Source organism: Dasypus novemcinctus, chromosome 3 (genome assembly GCF_030445035.2).
Source record: "Dasypus novemcinctus isolate mDasNov1 chromosome 3, mDasNov1.1.hap2, whole genome shotgun sequence".
In the NCBI taxonomy this organism is placed as follows: Eukaryota; Metazoa; Chordata; class Mammalia; order Cingulata; family Dasypodidae; genus Dasypus; species Dasypus novemcinctus.
The window spans coordinates 153,947,213-153,966,823 of record NC_080675.1 but is presented as its reverse complement, the minus strand read 5'-3'; the positions used below and the strand labels follow the sequence as shown (position 1 = coordinate 153,966,823).

Below are 19,611 nucleotides of genomic sequence, written 5' to 3'. Positions count from 1 at the left end.
GACCCTGTTTAACTGCTCAAACCAGGGCTAAGGACCCAGTAATGGAGTACAGGCCAGTTTCCAAGGACCTTGGAGAGGGGGTCAGTAAAGGCACCTGCTTGTCTCTTTTATTTATTATTAATTTTCTCTTTTCATGTACTTTTATTGTCTGGGAAGCAGATGGTGCTATTTGGGAGCCCTCTCAGCTAGACTCCAGGTGCTGGGGGGAATGCATTCAGAGTAACTCCTCGGTGGATAGGGGGTGGTGAAGAAGCAATGTCCTCAGGGCTGGTCAAGTCTCACAAACAAACTTTCTCAGAGGCTGTTCTCCACCTTTGTCCAGCCACACCCTTCTGCCCTCTGCCTCTTCAGCAACCAGCCTGAGGTATCAGGGAGGGTGTTTGAGAAGACAAGTTATTTTTTCACTCCTTGAGGGCTCTCAGTGCAAACTCAGTGCTGGCCTGAAATTGTGACCCCTCTAATGCAGCACATCAAGTTTGCCGGCCAAAATCTGAATTTGCTGTAGGTCATGTTCCTTCCTCTCTGTTAGAGAAATATAGCGCTCACTGGGACACAGAGACTGATGATTGCAGGCAGGAAGTTTATTGGGAGGCTCTCCCAATGGAGGGGGTCTGAAGAATAGACTTCAGTCCCCACCCTACCCCCACCAACATGGTGGGGGTCTGAAGAGAGACTTCAGCCTGCCCCTGGAGGCCAGTGGGTACACTTTATACAGTACATCAATAGGAGGAAAAATGGAGTACAGCCTTGGGCCAAATGGCTAGGAGGTCTTTGAACCTGGGAGGGTATTCATGATGCCTGGGCCCAGAGGGGGTAAAGGCTCTTATCTGTTCTACTTTGTTCATTCTTGGGAGGGGATGGGCTGCCTCCTAGACTGTAGGCGATGGCTTGGTGGGTTATGGCTGAAGGTTACCTTTCTTCATTTTATGTCACAAGGGAATTGATTCAGGGTCTCATGGCCTGTTAATCCTTGCAAACCTTGTAGAGGGGAACCTCTAACACTCTCCCCTTTCTTAGGGAAGAGGACACCTGCAATCCCCTCAGTCTGCAGCTGCTGCAGCCCACAGATTATTTGCTCTGTAGATGAGGGGATGGATGCCCACTGCTGCTTTTGCAGCTCTACTCACAGGATTTTTCAGCCAGCTGAGACTCCTTTCTTTTGGCCCTTTCTTCTGAGTAGTGTCTTATCTTACCCTGGTGTCCTGAGCCCCAGTGCAGCCCTCCAGACAGTCTCCACCTATCCTCTAGGTAATTTTTTTTTCTGGGAGAAAAGTGATCCTTCTGCCTCTCTCCATCTTCCCAGAAGTCACTTAGTATGTGTTTTTAAATGAGGATTTCAATGAATGTCCAGTGAAGGGTAAGTGACCTACTTCCCTTCCAAGACAATTGTGCTGTGCATTTCCAAGGCCAGCTCTTACTCTGCCCAATCCCGTCCTACTGAGGGGGGGTATTTTTTTTTTTTTTTTTTTTTTTTTTGCATCCATGTTTAGCAATCTGTACCCTAAACTAGCATTTCAAACTATTTTGCAATTCTTGCAAATTTGGGGGGTGGAAGGGACCTGCCAAAAAGAATGCCTTTAATTTGGTAAAACCTATCAAAGTTACATGCACATGCCCTTGGACATATCCCAGTTGGAGGACTGCATCCTACAAATAGATATGCTCACACATGTTCACAAAGGATAGTCACAGCAAGAAATTAGAAACAGCCTAAATACCCATCAGTAGAGACTGGGATTTTGGCATATACACATAATGGAATATCAATCATTCAACATTTATTTGAATATGAAAGATATCTATTGAACACCTGTTATAAGCCAGGCACTGTTCTGATCGCTAATGATATATTAGTGAGCAAAATAAAGATTCTCTGCCTTCACATTTCTGGTTTATATGCCCCATGCTATGAAGTTGTTATGGAGACAGCTCCAAGGTATATTGTTAAACAAAAAATGACAGGTATAGAACAAAGTTCATATGTGCTTTTATTTGTGTAAAACATATCTTCATGTTTGCATTGAATTTTTCTGAAGTCATGCATGAGAAACTGAAAGAGAAATGCCTTTGGAAAGGAACCCTGAGGGGCCAGGGGTCAGGTTTAGGAGGGAAGTTACTTTTCACTCTTTGTAATGCTTGCATTTTTACCCTGTGCTTGCCTTATCTAAATATAAAATAAAACAAAATACCGGAAAGTGGATGTGGCTCAAGTGACGAGCTTCTGCCTACCACATGGGAGGTCCGGCTTCAGTTCCTGATACCTCCTAAAGAAGACATTAAGCTGGCATGACAAGAATAAGATGACACAACAAGAGACACAAAAAGAGGGCAATGGATGTGGCTCAAGCAGTTGGGCTCCCATTTAGTATATGGGAGTTCCAGGGTTCGATACCTGGGGCCTCCTGGTGAAAGCAAGCTGGCCTGAATGGTGAGCTGTCGCATGAAGAGTGCTGGCCCATGTGGGAGTGCTGGCTGACGCTGTGGAGAGCTGGCACAGCAAGATGACACAACAAAAGGAGACACAGAGGAGAGACAATGGGAGATGAAGTGGAACAGGGAGCTGAGGTGGCGCAGGAGTGATCACCTCTCTCCTACTCCAGAAGGTCCCAGCATCAGTTCCCAGAGCCGCCTAATAAGGATACAAGCAGACACAGAAGAACACATAGTGAATGGACACAGAGAGCAGACAACGTGTGTGTGTGTGTGTGTGTGTGTGTGTGTGCAGGGAATAAATAAATTTTAAAAAGAGACACAAGAAGAAAAAACATAATAATGAGAGACACAATAAAAGCAGGGAGCAGAGGTTCCTGGTGCCTCCTGAAGAAGAAGACAGCGAGCTGACATGACAGGCTGGTGCAACTAGCTGGTATAACAAGATGATGCAACAAGAGACATGGGGGAAGAAAGACATAATGAGAGATACAACAAAGAAGGGAGCGAAGGTCGCTCAAGGGATTAGGCACCTCCCTTCCACATCAGAGGTCCTGGGTTCAGCTCCCAGTGCCTCCCAAAGAAACAAGGAAGATGGACAGACAGAGCAAGTGCAAAACAATGAGGAGTTGGGGGGAAATAAACAAATAAAATAAATCTTAAAAAAAAAAAACCACCCAAAGCATAAGGGCTTTCACTCTGCCAAGTGCCTTCAATTCCTTTCCTTAATCCTCTAGACCAAGGATTGTCAACCTTGCCAATACTGACATTTGGGGCTGGATAATTCTTTGTTGTGCAGGTTTGTCCTGTGCATTTTAGAATGTTGAGCACCATTCCTGGTTTTTTAACTTATGAGATGCTAGTAGCATCTTCCTCCTAGTGTGAAAACCAAAAATGTCTTCAGACATTGTAAAATTCCCTGGGGGCAAAACTGCTCTTGGTTGAGAATGACTGTTCTAGATAACCTGTGAAACAGTGGAGTGAAATTCAACACCTCCATTAAATGGATAAGAAAGTTGAAGCCTAAAGAGATTTTATTTTATTTTTATCCATTTTATTTTAAAATGTGTACCTCATTTTATTTTTTAAAAAGATTTTTACATTTATTTACCCCCCCATTGTTTGCACTCACTGTCTGCTTTCTATGCCTGTTCGTTGTATGCTCATCTTTTTAGGAGGCACCAGGAACTGAACTCAGGACCTCCCACATGGGAGGGAGGTGCCCAATGGTTTGAACCACCTCCACTCCTTGTGTGCCTATTTTAATGGTTATCTATGTGTATTAGTCAGCCAAAGGAGTGCTGATGCAAAATACCAGAAGTTGGTTGGTTTTTATAAAGGGTATTTATTTGGGGTAGGAGCTTAGAGATACCAGGCCATAAGCATAAATTACTTCTCTCACCAAAGTTTATTTTCACGTGTTGGAGCAAGATGGCTGCCAAAGTCTGCAAGTATTCAGGCTTCCTGGGTTCCTCTCTTCCAGGGTCTTGCTTGTCTCTGGGTTTAGGGTTCCTCTCTTCCCAGGGCTTGCTTCTTCCTGGGTTCAAGTTTCCTCTCTTCCTGGGACTTGCTTCTGTTTCCTCTGTGAGCTTACTTCTTGAGGCTCCAGCTTAAGACTTCAGCATCAAACTCCAACATCAAAATCCCTCAACTCTGTACCTTGCCATGCCCTTTGAGGGCAGGGACTCAACATTGACTGACGTGGCCCAATCAAAGGGCCCAGGTACAAACCAGATTACCCACATAATCAAATATCTATTTTTGGAATTCATAACCAGGTCAAACTGCTACACTATGCATTTGTAATTTAAAAATACACAGTGCTACACTGTACATTCCTACCTCTGAAGTGATACTGTCAATATATAAATGGATGTATAGAAGCAGAACAATTTCTTTTTAAAGTTTGATCAGTTTCTAGTAAGATCTTGGCTAAGTTAAGGTTTACTGATTGTGTTATAGAGCATAACAATCATTTTAGAAATGAACAAAAATAATCTTTCAAGATTTGAGAGGAAACCTCACTTATCAGATACTTGAAATTATGAGCAGTTCCAACAGTTGTTGAAATATCCAATCTCTTAATTAGCTCAAAATGTATACTTTGTTATGCCCCTCCCGCCCCCCCCTCCTCCCAGTCTGGAGTGTTCTGGTTCTAATTGTTGGATTTTTACTCATGCCATGCAGGCAGGACTAAGCCTTATAATTGTTTTATATTTCATGGTGTCCAGTGTGGTTTCCCAAAGAAGTTTTACAGGAAGGAACCACAGAAAGATCTGGGCAGAGTAAAGACAAGGAAGGGAACATGGACATGAATGGAAGTAGGTGGGGACTGCTGTCAGCCTTGGGACGTGAAAACACAAACTCCAGGGCCACATTTCAGAAAAGACTCTGATCTGTTTGGCTTTGGCGGCTTGCCAAGGGAGCAAGAGAGGCAGGTTGTGGGGCTGGGGGGAGGGGGGCTGTGTCTTCCTCAGCCAGATCGTCCTATTCTCTGGGGTTTTCTGTGCTGGAGGCTGAGAACACAGACAAGTCACAGCCTAAATGGTCTTAGCATCTTACCATGTGGCGGGGCTGCCAGACCCAGAAACAGACCAGAGCAGCTGAGTGTGATTGGTGCCATGACAGGGGTGGCCAAGGTGCTCTGGGAACCCTGAGAAGGGGATCAGTGAAGACTTTCTGGAGGAGGAAACATATAAGCTAAGCCTGAAAGGACAAGTCTCAGATGCATCTTTTCCTTTTCATCTTCACCTGATTGACTCCTTCTTGTCATTATGGTCTCACAGCTTAATTGTCCCCTCTTTAGGAAGGCTTTCCCAGACCAGCCACTCCCAGTTTTGCTTTCTTCCTAGCACCTCTCAGTAGCTACTCTTGTTTATATATCTGTCTACTTGCTTACTGCCCATCGCCCTTCTCCAGAGTGTGTGCCCATGAGAACTGAGACCTTGTCCGTCTTGTTCACTGCTGTGTCCTCACTGCAGAGTGAACTCCCAATATTTGTTGAGTGAAGTGGGGATTTGCCAGGTGAACAAAGGCAGAGCTGAGGAGTGAGGAGGGGCAAAGCATCTCCAGAATGCATCGGGGAGGTCAAGGACAAAAAGGACTGAAAAGGGTCCTATGGCTTTGGTGCCAAGGTGGGGGTGGAGGAGGGGAGCCAGAAGGCAGATGGGGGTTGGGTGGAGTGGGGAGCGGCCTGAGATGCAAAAGGGAGGTGGGGAGACACAGATAATTCTCTGGATTAGTTTGACCGACAAAGGGAGAAGAAACGTGAAGTGGCAAGTAGAGGCGACATCCAGTCCATAGAGGAATATTATCAGTACTTTTTATTTTTTGGGTAGTGCTTTAATCATAATTTAATATTATTTTAAGTTTCATAAGGAAATAGTGACAACAGGCATATTATTCTCTAAAATAGTCTCTCCATTTAGGCAGAACACATGCTTTACTTCTTTAAATATATTATCAGTACTTTGACTAGGAGAGAGACAAGAATGTTTTTAGACTAAGGGTTAGAAGCCAGTGGAGACCAAGAAAAGAGGCAGACACGTGGAGCAAGGTCCTTGGAGGCAGGATGGAAGGGGACACCATCTCTGACTGCGGGCGTGTGCCTGCTCCACTGTGTCCAGAGGGAGGGAAAAGCGAGTGGGTTCCAGTTACAGGTGCTCGTGGAGGCAGGATGGTGATGGTAGGAAGTGATAGTTTGAACTGTCTCTGTCACTGGACAGCACGGCTAGCTGCTTGCTGTGGTGGCTGGTTAGGGGTCAGGGGTTAGCAGCAAATGTAGCTAGGGAGGGAAGCAATTGAGGCCAGAAGGAGGTGGTAGGCGGGGAGAAGAGGAAGGTGACAAGGGACTGGAGGAAGAGCTCACATTGTGATGCTGAGGACTCTGCATGGGTGGGAAGGGCAAAAGAGTCTGGTCTGAGAGCCGGGTATCTGATTTTCAAACTTCAGAGGCCCGGCAGTTCCAAGGCGCACACAGGTGTGGCTGAGATGGTGAGGAAGGTCTTTGGAGATGAGGTCAAGGAACTGAGTGGCCAAGTGCTGCAGAGGTCCTCCAGAAGGACAGCAGGGCTTGGGGTGGGGAGGGAGCCGGAAGCGAGACTCCGGGAAGGAGGAGACAGGAAAATGACCACTGCACAGAGGGGGAGGAGGTGTGTGGGCGTCAGAGGACCGGGGGCTTCACAAAGGCTGACCAAGGGGAGGAAGCAGAAAGGAACTGTGCTAAGGGACAAGAGGGACTCCTCGGGGCACATCCAGGTTTAGTGAAGGCAGGAATGGAGGGCAATAGCCTTCCTTGAGGGGGCTCCCGGCGACTGGAAACCAGAGTCAGAGTTGAGGCCAGAGGAGGACAGATGGCTGAGGTTTGGGGCGGAGACTGGCTTGGGATGAGAAACTGGGGTTGGCTCAGGCCCTGCTGAGAGTCTGTGGGCGCTGGCCTGGGCGAGGCCGCGGAGTTCCCGCCTTGCGGGCCCAACCCTAGCTGAGCTCCATGCAAACAGCCACTTGGGAAGGAATGGAGAAAACTGCAGGACCCCGCTTCGGCGGGAAACGGCTCCTCACCCGGGGAAGGGTCCAAGCCCGCCTCGCGATCTGGCTGCGGAACAAAACCTACCTCCAGATCCCCAGGGCCTCTGTTGCTCCGCTAAGTGCCCCTGGGACCCTCCGGAGGCCTCGAAGGCCTTTTCCCTAGGAAGAGCGGGTCTGCTCGGCCACGGAGAGCACGCCGAGGGGCACCTCCTCAAGCACTGCTCAGGCAAAAGGCAGAAATTCCGGAAATTCCAGATTCTTTGGGGGGCTATCGAGGGTCCAGGGCGGGAGGGCCCAGCCCCGTTCCTCCACCAGGGGGCGCTCTCGGCACGGCGGGCAGTCGGGCGTCCGGGTGGGAGTGAGGTCCGCGCGGTGCCGGGACCCAGCCCGGCGCGCGGTGGGCGGCGGGCAGGACCCGCAGGGCCCGCGGGGCGGGGCGAGGCCGGGCTGCGGAGCTAGGGCCCGGCCGGGGGGCGGGGCAAGGAGCCGAGGGGCGGGGCGGGGGCCGGCAGCGCTCCCACCGTCCCTCCCGTTTTTCTTTCTTTCTTTCCTTCTCGCTCTCTTTTCTTTGCTTCCACAGCCGGCCGAGGGGGCGGGCCCTGCAGCCTTTGTTGCCCGCGGGCCGAGCGCAGGACCGAGCGCAGCCGCGGGGACGCCGGGCCGGAGTCGGGGGTGGGACGCCGGGGAGTGAACGCGGGTCGGGCATGTCCTGAGCCCACCCGGGACCCAACAGCGACCGGACCGGACAGACGAAAGTGTGCGCGTGGGGTCGCCCGGCGACCATGCCCCACGGCCGGAGTCCTCGCAGCCCCGCGCCGCTGCTGCGCCCCCTCCTCCTGCTGCTCTGCGCTCTGGCGCCCAGCGCCTGGGGACCCGCACCAGGTGGGTGGCCCCCTCCCCGACAGACGCGGTCCTGCCACCGCCCCAGTCGTCCCGGTCTCATCTCACACCTCACCTCACAGTGGGTTTAGCCCCGGCTCTGCCGGGAGCTGGTCGCCCCCTCCCCGCTCCATAAGTATTAGGGACAGGGGTGGGTTCGGGGAGGGAGACCGGGGAGCCTTTCCAGGCCCGGACTCCGCTATTGACCTTGTCTGTGGTCTTGAAGAAGCCCCTTCCCCTCTTCGAGCTTCAGTTTCTCCACCTCAGGGGCCGTAAGGAGCGCGGCTCTCCCCCGGTATCTCGTGCCGAGATGCTGGACCGTGCGCGGTTTACCGCAGAAGGATTCGGCTTCTTAACCCTCCTCATCCTCAGCGTGCCGCGTCTGAAAAGCGGGCTCGCGGCGAGGGCACCAGGTCGCGGGTCTATGCGGATTCCCGCCGCTCCCCCAGCCCACCGTCTCTGGGCGGTGTCTCCCGCAGCCCTCGCACTTCCTGCCTCCCCGTCCCCGAAGTGTGAACGCGCGGTGAGCGGAGCGGGAGCGGCAGCTTCTCCCCCACCCCCACCCCAGCCGCCTGGCCTCGGAAGCCGGGTCCGCCTGGCCTCGGACGAGCCTCTGGCTGTTGTCCAGAGTCCTGCCCCCTGGCCGCCCGCAGGGTCGCCGCTCTCCTGGAGCGTCGCGGGCAGCCGGCCTGGGGATTATGCAGCCAGTGGTGTAGGAGGGCCCTGGCTCTGGGAGCCCCGGACCTGCCCGGGGCTGGTCCGATAGTGAGCAGAGCCCTGCAGGCTGGGCAGTGGGGAAGGCTTTGTGGAGTTACAAGGGACTGGAAGGATGGATGGACTTCGGGTGGCTAGAAGGCGTGGAGGCAGTGGGGGGCATCCCCGCGGGGCATCAGCCCAGGGACTGGATTGGATTAGGCTTGTGAGCTGGGAATGGGGGAGACCTGCCACCCCAGTAGAAGGAGTGTGTCTGTGAGGCTAGAAAAGGCTGTGGGCTGGAACATAGGGGTAATTATAACCAGAATTTAGAGATTTGGGGAGCCCTTGAGGGGAGTAGCTGATGAAAGTAGTGGTTTTAGGGAGGTTCAGTCTAGCGGCAATGTGGAGATTGGTAAGGGAGTAAACATTTAATGAGCACCTACCGTATGCCAGTCTTATCACACCCTTATTTCTCATCATCTCCACAACAATCTTGAAAGATTGGTTATGGAAAGTCCTTTTATACACGAGGAACCAGGCTCAGAGAGGAGGGTGACCTGCTAGGGTTGGACCCCTGGGCTGCAGGCTTGAAGCTTGCGTTTTGTACTGCACAGAGCTGGGCTGATGAAGATGAACAAAGTGCTGGGGATGAGGGGGCAGGAAAGTGCTTCCCCAAGGAAATTGCGCCTTAAACTGAACTTGGGTCGGGGCTGTCTAGTTGCTCTGGGAGGGGTGGGAGTAGGGTCTCCTGTGGCCAGGGGCCTCTCTACTTCCACTGCAGCCCAGATCCATGTATGAGCTTGGCCAACCTCCTACCCCTCCAGGACCTCAGTTAGCTTCTTTGTTGAGTGGGATAATGACACCATCTACTTCATACAGTTATGCCAGGATTAAATGAGGTATGGACTTTAGTTGCTTAGGACAGAGCAGCGTACCATTGTTTTTTTAAATTTGTTTTTTAATTGCCTTTTTTTTTTTTAAAGATACATAGAACACAAAAAATGTTACATCAAAAAAAAAGGGGAAATGGAAAGGACAAATGAGTTTATATGGCTATGAGCCTCCAAAAAAGAGCTGGGAGGTCATCAGGGGGTGATGCTTATGCATGCCTCAGTAGAGTACCAGAGACAGTCAAGGTAGATGGAAACCCAGGTGCTGGTTCTCCTGAGGGCTGCAGTGACCCACAGGTTCTGTGGTCAAGGCAGATGGCTCTGGAGTTCAGGGCCATGTCAGTTGGCCCTACTTTGGAATTTGTATTCCTGAGTGTGATGGAGTTGGAATCAGATATAACCTTTCTACACATGCCTCTTCTGTCACTTTTACTGGACCTGTGTTTGTCATTTGGGTTGGTGTATACTCAGGAGACCTGAATCTCTGAACTGTCCATGTGATGGCCAGACCCTGGGCCTCAGCAGACTTGTATCTCCTACCCTCTGGTTTCTTGAACTTACCCTGGCCAGCTGACAGGGAAGTGAAGAGGGTCAACCGCCACACCAGGGAGCCAAGAGTGCCTATGGCTGCAAGCAGGAGAATTGCATCCATCATCCATGTGGTATCTAAACCCTCTCTTGATGTAAAGGGGGACTGAACATAGCCATCCCAAGTCCACAAGATGGAGGAATAGAGTATAGATTAGAGTGGACTTACTGGTGTTCTGCTGGGGAATTAGTGATTAGTAGGGGAAGAAACTGTAGTAGTGATGTGGAGAGGGTGGCCACGGTGGCTGCTGATGGTTGGGAGAGGTAAGAAGATATATGGTGTGGGGGCATTTTCAGGATTTGGAGTTGTCCTAGGTGCAGCTGCAGGGATGGATGCTGGATGTTGTGTGTCCTGTTGTGGCCCACTGGGTGGACTGGGGGAGAGTGTGGACTACAATGTGGACCACTGTCCATGTGGGGCAGCAGTTCTCCAGAATGTATTTGCCAGGTGCAGTGGATGTGCCACAATGATGGAGGGGTTTGTTGATGTGGGAGGGGTGCCGTGGGCGGGGTGGGGGGTGTATGGGGACCTCATATTTTTTGAATGTAACATTTAAAAGAAAATAAAGGAAAAAAATTCGAAAAAAAACTTCTTTAATCATTGTGGCACATTCAATTGCATTTGGTGAATATATTCTGACCATTATTTTTTATTAATTTAATAATCTGCCAGACAGACCCAGTAGAATGTTTAATACAGAGTCTTTGATGAGTCCTGCATCTTGAGCTTGCCACATGGGAGTAGAGGCAAAGTATGCATCCCCCCACCCCAGGCTAATTTGGGAGGTCCCCCACTTCAGGGTGCAGTGTCTGTTATCTCCACAGGTATGTAGCCTAGGCCTTCCTTGTTCTGCTGTCACTCAGTATCCCCCACCCTGAGACTGCTGGGCTGTAAGACATTATCTTTGGCGTTTCCCCCCTCGGGCTAGGCTTACCCACTGACAGCCACCTGCCTTGAGACCAAAGGGCACATACTAAGCTCACTTTTATGAAAGTGTGTCCTGACTTCTTCTCCACCTGTGACAGACCCAGGGACTTGCTGGAGTTGCTGGGACTGTGGCCCAGCCATGCACTGTCCCCCAGTGTATCACATATGTGGGCCCTGTGCACATGCATGTCCATGCATACCAGGCACATACATATAGACTGATGGAGGGGGCACGCACATGCACACACACATACCCTGGTTGTTTTTCCTCCTTGGCCTGACTATGGGTCATTTGAAGGGCTGGATTGTAAGTCAGGTTCTTGATAGGGAGGTGAGGGTAAACACCATGTGGGCATATCTCTGGTGGAGCTCCAAAGTGACAGTTCTGTCATCCAGGAGTGATATTTAAAATATTTAACACCCAGTGTAGCAGAAGCTCAGTCCAATCAGAATAGATCTCCTGACCTGGTGGAATACACTTGGCTGAGAACAAGGGGCAGTCCAGCTGAATGGCGTCTGCAATCCACTGTAGGTTTAACACTGCAGGCTCTGCTCTGATGCAGGCACATACCATTTAAGGGACTAGAACCTGCAATTACCTACTTGGTGGCACCAGGTGGTATGACTTTTGGCTACCAAGGTCACTAACCAGGGGTCACCTGTAGGAGAAACTGAAAGTTTCTTTTCCACTCACCCTATTCTTCTTTAAAATTTTTAAATGGCAAAGCAAATTCGTTATATATTTAAGAAGGATAAACTAATGCAGAACAAAACAAGAAAATAAAAATTATTGTATTAAAAGTGGCAATACCCTATAAGTCTGTTTTTCCTCTTTGGTTTAATAATATTTTTTATTAAATCATGAGGTAAACAAATGCAATAGCAAATTTTAAAAGAAATAACTGTACTTCAGAACACTTCTATTTCTAGTTTTCAATCGTAACTCTGCTGGCATTTGATAAATGCCAACATTGTTCTAAGTATATAATAACTCATTTTATTCTCACCCAGCCTGAGAGAGTAGGTACAATTATTGTCATTCCCATTTTACAGATGGAGAAACTAAGGGCTAAATGGTTGAGTAATTTGCCCATGGTCTCAGAGCTGTGGGGGCAGAGCTGGGATTCAAACCCAGGCAGTTTGGCCCTAGAGCACACTAGTCCTAATCTGTTTTACTTATAGCATAGCTCTATTTAGCCCCTTTCACAGTTTTGAATTTAATAGGATTCTTTGTAACTTGCCTTGAATTTCTGTCTTGCAATATTTGCCCATCGTTTAGATCAGTGCTTCTTGACAGGGCTGCACATTCCTGGGGGATGGATCCTTCCCCAGGGATGATTTTTCAAGCTCTGGAAGCCATTTTTCCTCAGTGGTTCAGGTTCCCTAGGCACATATGTATCTGCCTATCCAACCACATGCTTTTGAAGACACTGCTGTCACATGGAACTATGCCATGTGTCTCCTGTTCCTCCAGTTTATGGGGAATTTCAGGGCTGGTTAGCATCAGTGTCCCCTTACCTTCAGCTTGTCTTTAGCTCCCTCAGGTGTGATTGCCTTGGGAATGGCTGAAAATACTGAAAACAGAGCTATGGAGTGGACCTGTTATCTTATTCTCCAACTCTTTTATCATTTTCAATACCTTATGCTTTTATTTGTTTGTTTGTTTGTTTTAGGAGGTACTGGAGATTGAACCCAGGACCTTGTATGTGGGAAGCAGACACTCAATCACTTGAGCTGCATCTGCTCCCCAGTACCTTATGTTTTCTGAACTGAATTCTCAAAGCAGATGGGAAAACTGAGGCTCAGAAAGCTAAAGTGACTGGTTGGGACACACAACTATTATGCAGCCAAGTTGGGATCTGAACCCAGGTCTTTCTGCTTTCAAAGCCTACACTCTTGACAAGGTATTGTTTTCTCACTCCATTGTCTCTCATTTCACAGATCTCATGCCTGGGCCACACTTCTCTTCTTGCTGTCCTCCTGGTTCCTAGCTTTTTCCCACTTTTTTGGCTTTTTCTTGGTGTCTACCACCGAGATGTCTTCCTCATCTCCATGGTTGAATTTATATTCATATGTCAAGCGACATCTCAAATGTGATCTCTTTGATAAATCCTTTCATCATCCCAGCCCATCCAGTGGGATGTCTCTTCCCCCTGCTTGGACTTCCTTGAGCATTTGGCAGGTGTGGGGGCTATAGTGCCCTGCACACATTTCTCTAGCTGATCTCTTTTGAGGGCAAGGATGCTATCTTATACATTTTCCTAGTCTTTGGAGTACCTAATACTCCCTCTCAGTCAGTAGCCAAGGGTCATGCATAACTGCCCATGGAGACCAGGTAGACCCTAAATGAACAAATATGCCTGGTGGGGAGATGACTTGAAACGTGGACAACACAAGCACAATTCCAAAGGGCAACCTACATGAGAAGCAGGTGCTCAACAATTTGAGCTACATCTGCTGTCCTCACGGATTCTGATGTAGCCATTTCAGAGACTGGCCTTTGGAAGCCTCTGGGCTAGATAATTTAAGGAGATTTCTTGTTCTGACATTCTCAAACAGTGTCACATAACCCCATAACCACAGCCTGTGGATTTGTTTTTTATTTGTTCATTTGTCGATTTTTTTGTGCTTGTTGTTTGGGTGACATAGATAATGAAAAATGTTTATTAGTTACCAGTGTTTAAAAAAAATCAGGTGATTTTGCACAGAAATACCAATTTACTGCTTTCCTTAAAAAGTCCTGGGTTCAATCCCAGTAACCTTCTAAAAATGAACAAAACAAACATGGACTTTTTGCTCTATCTCGTTTTCCCCTTTTTGTTTATTGATTGAAAGACAAGCAAACGAAAAATCCAACTCTCACTGCAAAGTGGATGTAGCTCAGTTGTTGAGCAACTGCTTCCCATGTACAAGGACCTATGTTCAATCCCTGGTACCTCCTTAACAAAACAAAAAAAAAGAATCCTTGAGCAGATTAGAAAAATGCAGAAAAGACAGATTCCAGGGCCCCAAATCCCTGGATCTATGGAATGAGAATCTCTGGGCTGGTCTCTGGACATGTGTGGTTTTTCAAAGCTTTCTGGGTGCTTTAGTTAAATCCAATCCCAGTAAGGAATTTCCCAACTTCTCTGATGACCACAGTCCTTGAGGCTCTGATAAAAACAAAGATTGCAGTGCCATTTCCTGGAGATGCCAATCTAGTGAGTCTGAGATGAGGCGTGGGAATCTGTTTTTAAAAAAATATACTTCCATGATGGGAGCAGATGTGGCTCAAGCGGCTGAGCCCTTCTTCCCACGTGGGAGGTCCCAGGTTTGATTCCCAGTGTATCCTAAAAACAAAAACAAGCAAACAAATGAAAAAACCAACTCTGGGGAACTAATGTGGCTCAGTGGTTGAGTACCAGCTTCCCACATATTAGGTCACGGGTTCAATCCCCAGCCCCAGTACCTGGGGTCCGTGACCTAAGAGAGCATGGGTGGACTTCAGGTGGCCCGTAATGGGAAAACATTACATCTTCAGTTCTCCTCTAAGTGAAATCTAGCATTTTCTTCAAGTATGAATTTTAGCATCAAACCCCAGTAGTATTAGCAGCACCTGTGACTTTTTCACCACTAGAAAAACAAATGTTTTTGTATCACATCACAGTCATTGCAGGTATCTCAAAATACAAAGTTTACACTCATCACTACTTCAAAATGATGGTAGGTATTAAATTTGCCATTAGACCTTTATATATATATGTATGTAGGTATGTATATATGTATGTATTTAATTATTTATTTTTCTCCCCTTCCCCCCCACCCCGGTTGTCTGTTCTCTGTGTCTATTTGCTGCGTCGTCTTCTTTGTCCGCTTCTGTTGTTGTCAGCGGCACGGGAATCTGTTTTCTTTTTGCTGCTTCATCTTGTTGTGTCAGCTCTCCATGTGGGTGGCACCATCCTTAGGCAGGCTGCACTTTCTTTGGCGCTGGGTGGCTCTCCTTACGGGGCGCACTCCTTGTGCGTGGGGCTCCCCTACGCAGGGACACCCCTGTGTGGCACAGCACTTCTTGCGTGCATCAGCACTGTGCCTGGGCCAGCTCCACGTGGGTCAAGGAGGCCCAGGGTTTGAACTGCGGACCGACCTCCCATGTGGTAGACGGATGCCCTAACTAACTGCTGGGCCATGTCTGCTTCCCTGCCATTAGATCTTGAATGCGTTAATAAAGGAGTTCATAATTCTACACTCCACTTTTTAAAATATATTTTGATAACTGTATTCCAATATAATTAGTTTTCTTGGTCCTCCCATGTATTTTATTTTATGCATTTAAAAACTTTATTCTGAGAAGGGGGTTCATGGTAAAAAAAAAAAGGAAAAGTTAAGAATCCCAGCCTTACTGGGAAATCCAAGAGGACAGCAATAGGGAAAGTGTTTTGCAACCTGCAAGGGCCTGAGCAAAGGTCTACAAATTCTTTCCAGCCTTGGAACCCTTTCTTCAAATGAACTCTTGCATGTAAAGAACTAAATCAGAGCTGCTCTGTTGAAGTGGTAGTGGTAAGCGGGCAGGGAGCCTCACCTGGGCGGTCCTTTTCTGTCTCCCCATCCCAGGAGGCCTGGAGATATGTGCAGAACCCTCACATACCTGAAGCATATTTTTTAAACCTACCAGGCTAATGGTAGCCATAATAATCATAATATCCATCATGTTCAACCAGTGGGCAAGGCACTACTAAATGGGGATTAGCTCAGTTTATTTAATCCTATAACAGCCCTCAGGATGTACATTCTGTTATTGTCCTTATTCTACAGATTCATTTAACAAATATTCATCGATATTTGTTACTACTAGTTGCCAGGCACTCTTCTAATGTTTAAAATCATCAAAATGCACAGAATATGAAGATTCTTGGTCTCCTAGAGCTTACATTGTGGGGGCAGGGGAAAAGCAGACAAGTTGTAGGAAAAAACAAACAAGTGAATGTCAGTAATGTCAGGAGTGCTATGGCAAAAAATAGGGGAGGGGCATAGGGACAGGGAGTTGCAGTTTTAAAACATTGAGGTCAGGGAGGCCTCTCTGAGGAGACATTAGAGCAAGGACTGGAAGGAGGAAGTGCACCAGGCAGAGGGAACAGCAGTGCAAAATCCTTGAGGCAGGAACAGGTATGGCCTGTTTGAGTATCATCAATGGGGCCAGTGGGCTGGAGTGGGGGTATTGGGCAGGAGAAGTTGGAGATTGCATGGGGCCTCATAGGTCATTGCCAGAACTTCATCTTTTGCTCTGAGTGAGATGAGAGTCAGTGCAGGATTTTGAGCAGAGGAGAGCCATGATCTGACCAGTTTTGAAGGAATCCCTTTGTATTAGTCAGCCAAAGGGGTGCTGATGCAAAGTGTCAGAACTCCGTTGCCTTATATAAAGGGTCTTTATTTGGGGTAGAAGTTTATAGTTACAAGGCCCTAAAGAGTCCAACTCAAAGTACCATAAGAGGTACTTTCTTACCCAAAGTTATTTGCCACATGCTGAAGCAAGATGGTGGGCAGTGTCTGTGGGGGTTCAGCCTTCCTCTTTCCTCTTAAGGCTCTGTGGTCCCGGCTTCTTCTGATCTCAGCTGTAGGCTGGCATCAGGCTTGTCTCTCTCCCTGGGGCTCATTTCTTTCAGAGCTCAGCTTCTCTGGTCTCTCCAGAAGATCAGCTGTAGACTATCAGGCTCATCTCTCTTCTTGGGGCCCCAGAATCCTCTGTATATCTTCTCTGTGTCTCTAATTCCCTGTGAGAGTCTGTTTCATCAGCCCACCAAGGGGGCAGGGACTTAATGCTGAGTCACATTCTAATGATGTGGTTGAAGCAAAGCCTTAATCTTAACATAATTTAATCAGATGTCTCAGCTGAATCTAATACAATCAAAGGGTTATTACTCCCAAAGGAACACTCCAGTTTACAAACATAATCTCTCTTTTTGGAATTCATAAATAATATCAAACTGCCACACCATTTGACCGCTATGTTGAGACTAGACAAGGGGAGGTGGGCAACAGTGGAAGCAGAGACCTGTTAAGAGGTTATTGCAATAGTCCAGATGGAGAAATGGAGACACCGAGAGGCAAAATAGCAGAGCTGGTAGGAGCACAGTGAGGATTGGAACCATGCACTCTGACCCCAGCTGCCTTCTCTTGGCCGCTCCCTGCTGGTCGCCAGGGCACTGCATCAGCCCTGGGCCCAGGCACCGGTTGTGTTTTCTCTCCTCAGAGCGTGCAGCTGAGGCCCGGGAGGCGCTGGACATCGTGCACCCCGTGCGAGTGGACGCTGGAGGCTCCTTCCTGTCCTATGACCTGTGGCCGCGTGCGCTGCGCAAGCGGGACTTGTCGGCTCGGCTGGATGCGCCCGCCTTCTACCAGCTGCAGTACCGCGGACGTGAACTGCGCTTCAACCTGACCACCAACCTGCACCTCCTGGCGCCTAGCTTTGTGAGCGAGACGCGGCGGCGTGGTGGCCTGAGCCGCGCGTACATCAGGACTGGCACCCCCGCCTGCCACCTGCTCGGCGAGGTGCAGGACCCGGAGCTGGAGGGCGGCCTGGCGGCCATCAGCGCCTGCAATGGCCTAGTGAGTGTGTGAGGGCATGAATGAGGGGGGCTGGGATGGCTGGACACAGGTCCGCCTTGCCGGAGACTTGTCCAGTGGTGGCTCTGGTCAGTGCTTTCCTTCTCTGGGCCTTGGTATTCACTCCTTTAAAATGGGAGTGTCCATGCAGGCCTTGTCCTCTGGGCCAGTGGATCTCAAACTTTAATGTGAGTCACAATCACCTGCAGGACTTGTTAAAATAGTTTCTGATAGGGAAGGTCTGGAGTGGCACCTGAAAATGCACCTTTCTTACAATTTCCTAGGGAAGGCCAATGCTGCAGGTCCAGAGACGCCACTTTTAGACCTAAGAAACTGAGAAAGGAGCCAACCTGCTCTTTCTTTGGGGCATCAGTTATGACTTTTACCTCCTGAGGATCCCCTTAAGCTGCTTTTCTATGGGACAAGCAGCCCATGCTCTTTAGCCATTCCTCAGGGCATGGTGAAGTTGCATTTTCAGTCCATCTCTTTTCAGATCAGAGTTCCTGGGATCGCAGGCCTTGGCTTCTTATCCGGACTGCAGGGTGATGCTGGCTACTGCTGGTGACCCTCTGCTTGAGTGACTGGCTGCAGCAGAACTCCCACCTCAGGAAGGATAGGGCCTCTTTCTTCTCTCTACTTAGGAGCCCCCATCCCTGCCTTCCCCGCTGGGGGTGGGGTGGGGGAGAGGGGCAAGTTAAGAAGGGATATGTGCACTGTTAGCCATTAGATGTTCCCATGACGGCCCTCAGCTCAGATTGCTCAGGCAAAAGCCATGGGCTGTGGTGGGACAGGGCAGCCCATACGCAGCCCGCAGGGTTCTGGAAGCCCATGTGACCTGCTTGCATCTGCCCGGGGCTGCCGGTGACCTGGGGGGACACTGACACAGTGGGTGGGCGGATAGGTTGGTAGACGGGACCTCTGATGGCCTGTGGAGATGACAGCCACTTGGGGCAGCTTTAAGGAGTCAAAAGTCCAAGCACCCCAGGTCTGTATCTTGGATGAGTCCATGGAGGTTGCTCTATTTCCTTGGCAGACACAATCTCATGCCTGCTTTCCTGCCACCTTCTTTGGCTCACTCTTGGCTTAGACCATACCTTCAGCAAACATGTGATGAGCATCCACTGGGAAAATATCCTGCCACCTGGGTGCTCAGGGTTTCCCAGGCACCTGCGAACCCCTCTTCTCCTTCAGAAGGAGTGGTTATTGCTTGACTGAGGATGAGGGTGCAGAGGCCCCAGAGACTGTGTGGGCCTGGGGTAGGAGGCCCAGCTGAGTGGGGGGGGGTACCATCCCTTCTTTACCACACTGACTCTAGCTTTGTGACCTTGCACAAGTTCATCCCATCTCTGTGCCTCAGTTTCTCATCTGTAAAATGGGAAAAACAATAGCAACTACTGCATAGAGTGGTTGTGAGTAGTAAAGGCTGATTAGAAAATACCCAACATGAGGTAAGTGTTAGCTTTTCCATGCCTCAAACATGCCAAGCTCATTCCCATCTTAGCGCCTCTGCACAAGCTGTTCCCATTGCCTAGAAGACTTTCCCCCTACATCTTCCCCCAGCATCTGTACATTTGACATCAGCTCAAATGTCACCTCCTCAGAGAAGCCTTTCCTGACTACCTAATCAAAAGTAGCTATCTCACTCCCCTATTAATTCTCTGTACAGCACTACCCTTCCATGTGCATAGCAGTACCTCTTGATTTTATTTGTGTGTATTGGTTTGTTTTATTGTCTCTCCCCATCAGAGATAATGCAGACACCATGGGAACAGGAGGTCCAGCCCCAGAGCACATGCTCTTAACCACTTGCCACAGTTGCCATCATAATACTGCCCAATATTCTCATTTATGGAGGTTGTGCATTTATGGATGGCTCTTTACCGTTGATCTGGCTGAGCCTGTGCAGCCTGGGCATACAGGGCTCCCATTTTACAGATGAGGAAACAGGCTTATAGAGGAACTCGCTAAGTTCACCTGGTTATCCAGTGGTGGAAGATGCATTCAAGCCCAGGTCTCCAGCCCCTAAAGCTGATGTGCTTTCCAGCACTCTAGCTGCCTTGTCCTGCATGACCCAAAGGCCAGATATGTGCCAAT

At 49.0% G+C, this 19,611-nt stretch overlaps 1 protein-coding gene across 5 annotated transcripts in view; it reads left to right on the top strand.

Moving 5' to 3' along the window:
* The first annotated feature begins 7,479 nt into the window (after positions 1-7,479).
* ADAMTS7 (ADAM metallopeptidase with thrombospondin type 1 motif 7) overlaps positions 7,480-19,611 on the top strand; it is a 52,832-nt gene continuing 40,700 nt past the window's right edge. For 4 of the 5 annotated variants that reach the window (XM_058294604.2, XM_058294605.2, XM_058294602.2 and 1 more), the window contains exons 1-2: positions 7,528-7,839; positions 17,165-17,520. In XM_058294604.2, coding sequence (XP_058150587.1) covers positions 7,740-7,839; positions 17,165-17,520 — 456 coding nt within the window. In that variant the 5' untranslated portion in view covers positions 7,528-7,739. Of the gene's footprint in view, positions 7,840-17,164; positions 17,521-19,611 lie in introns of all 5 variants that reach the window. The other variant, XM_071214322.1, reaches the window with a different exon arrangement.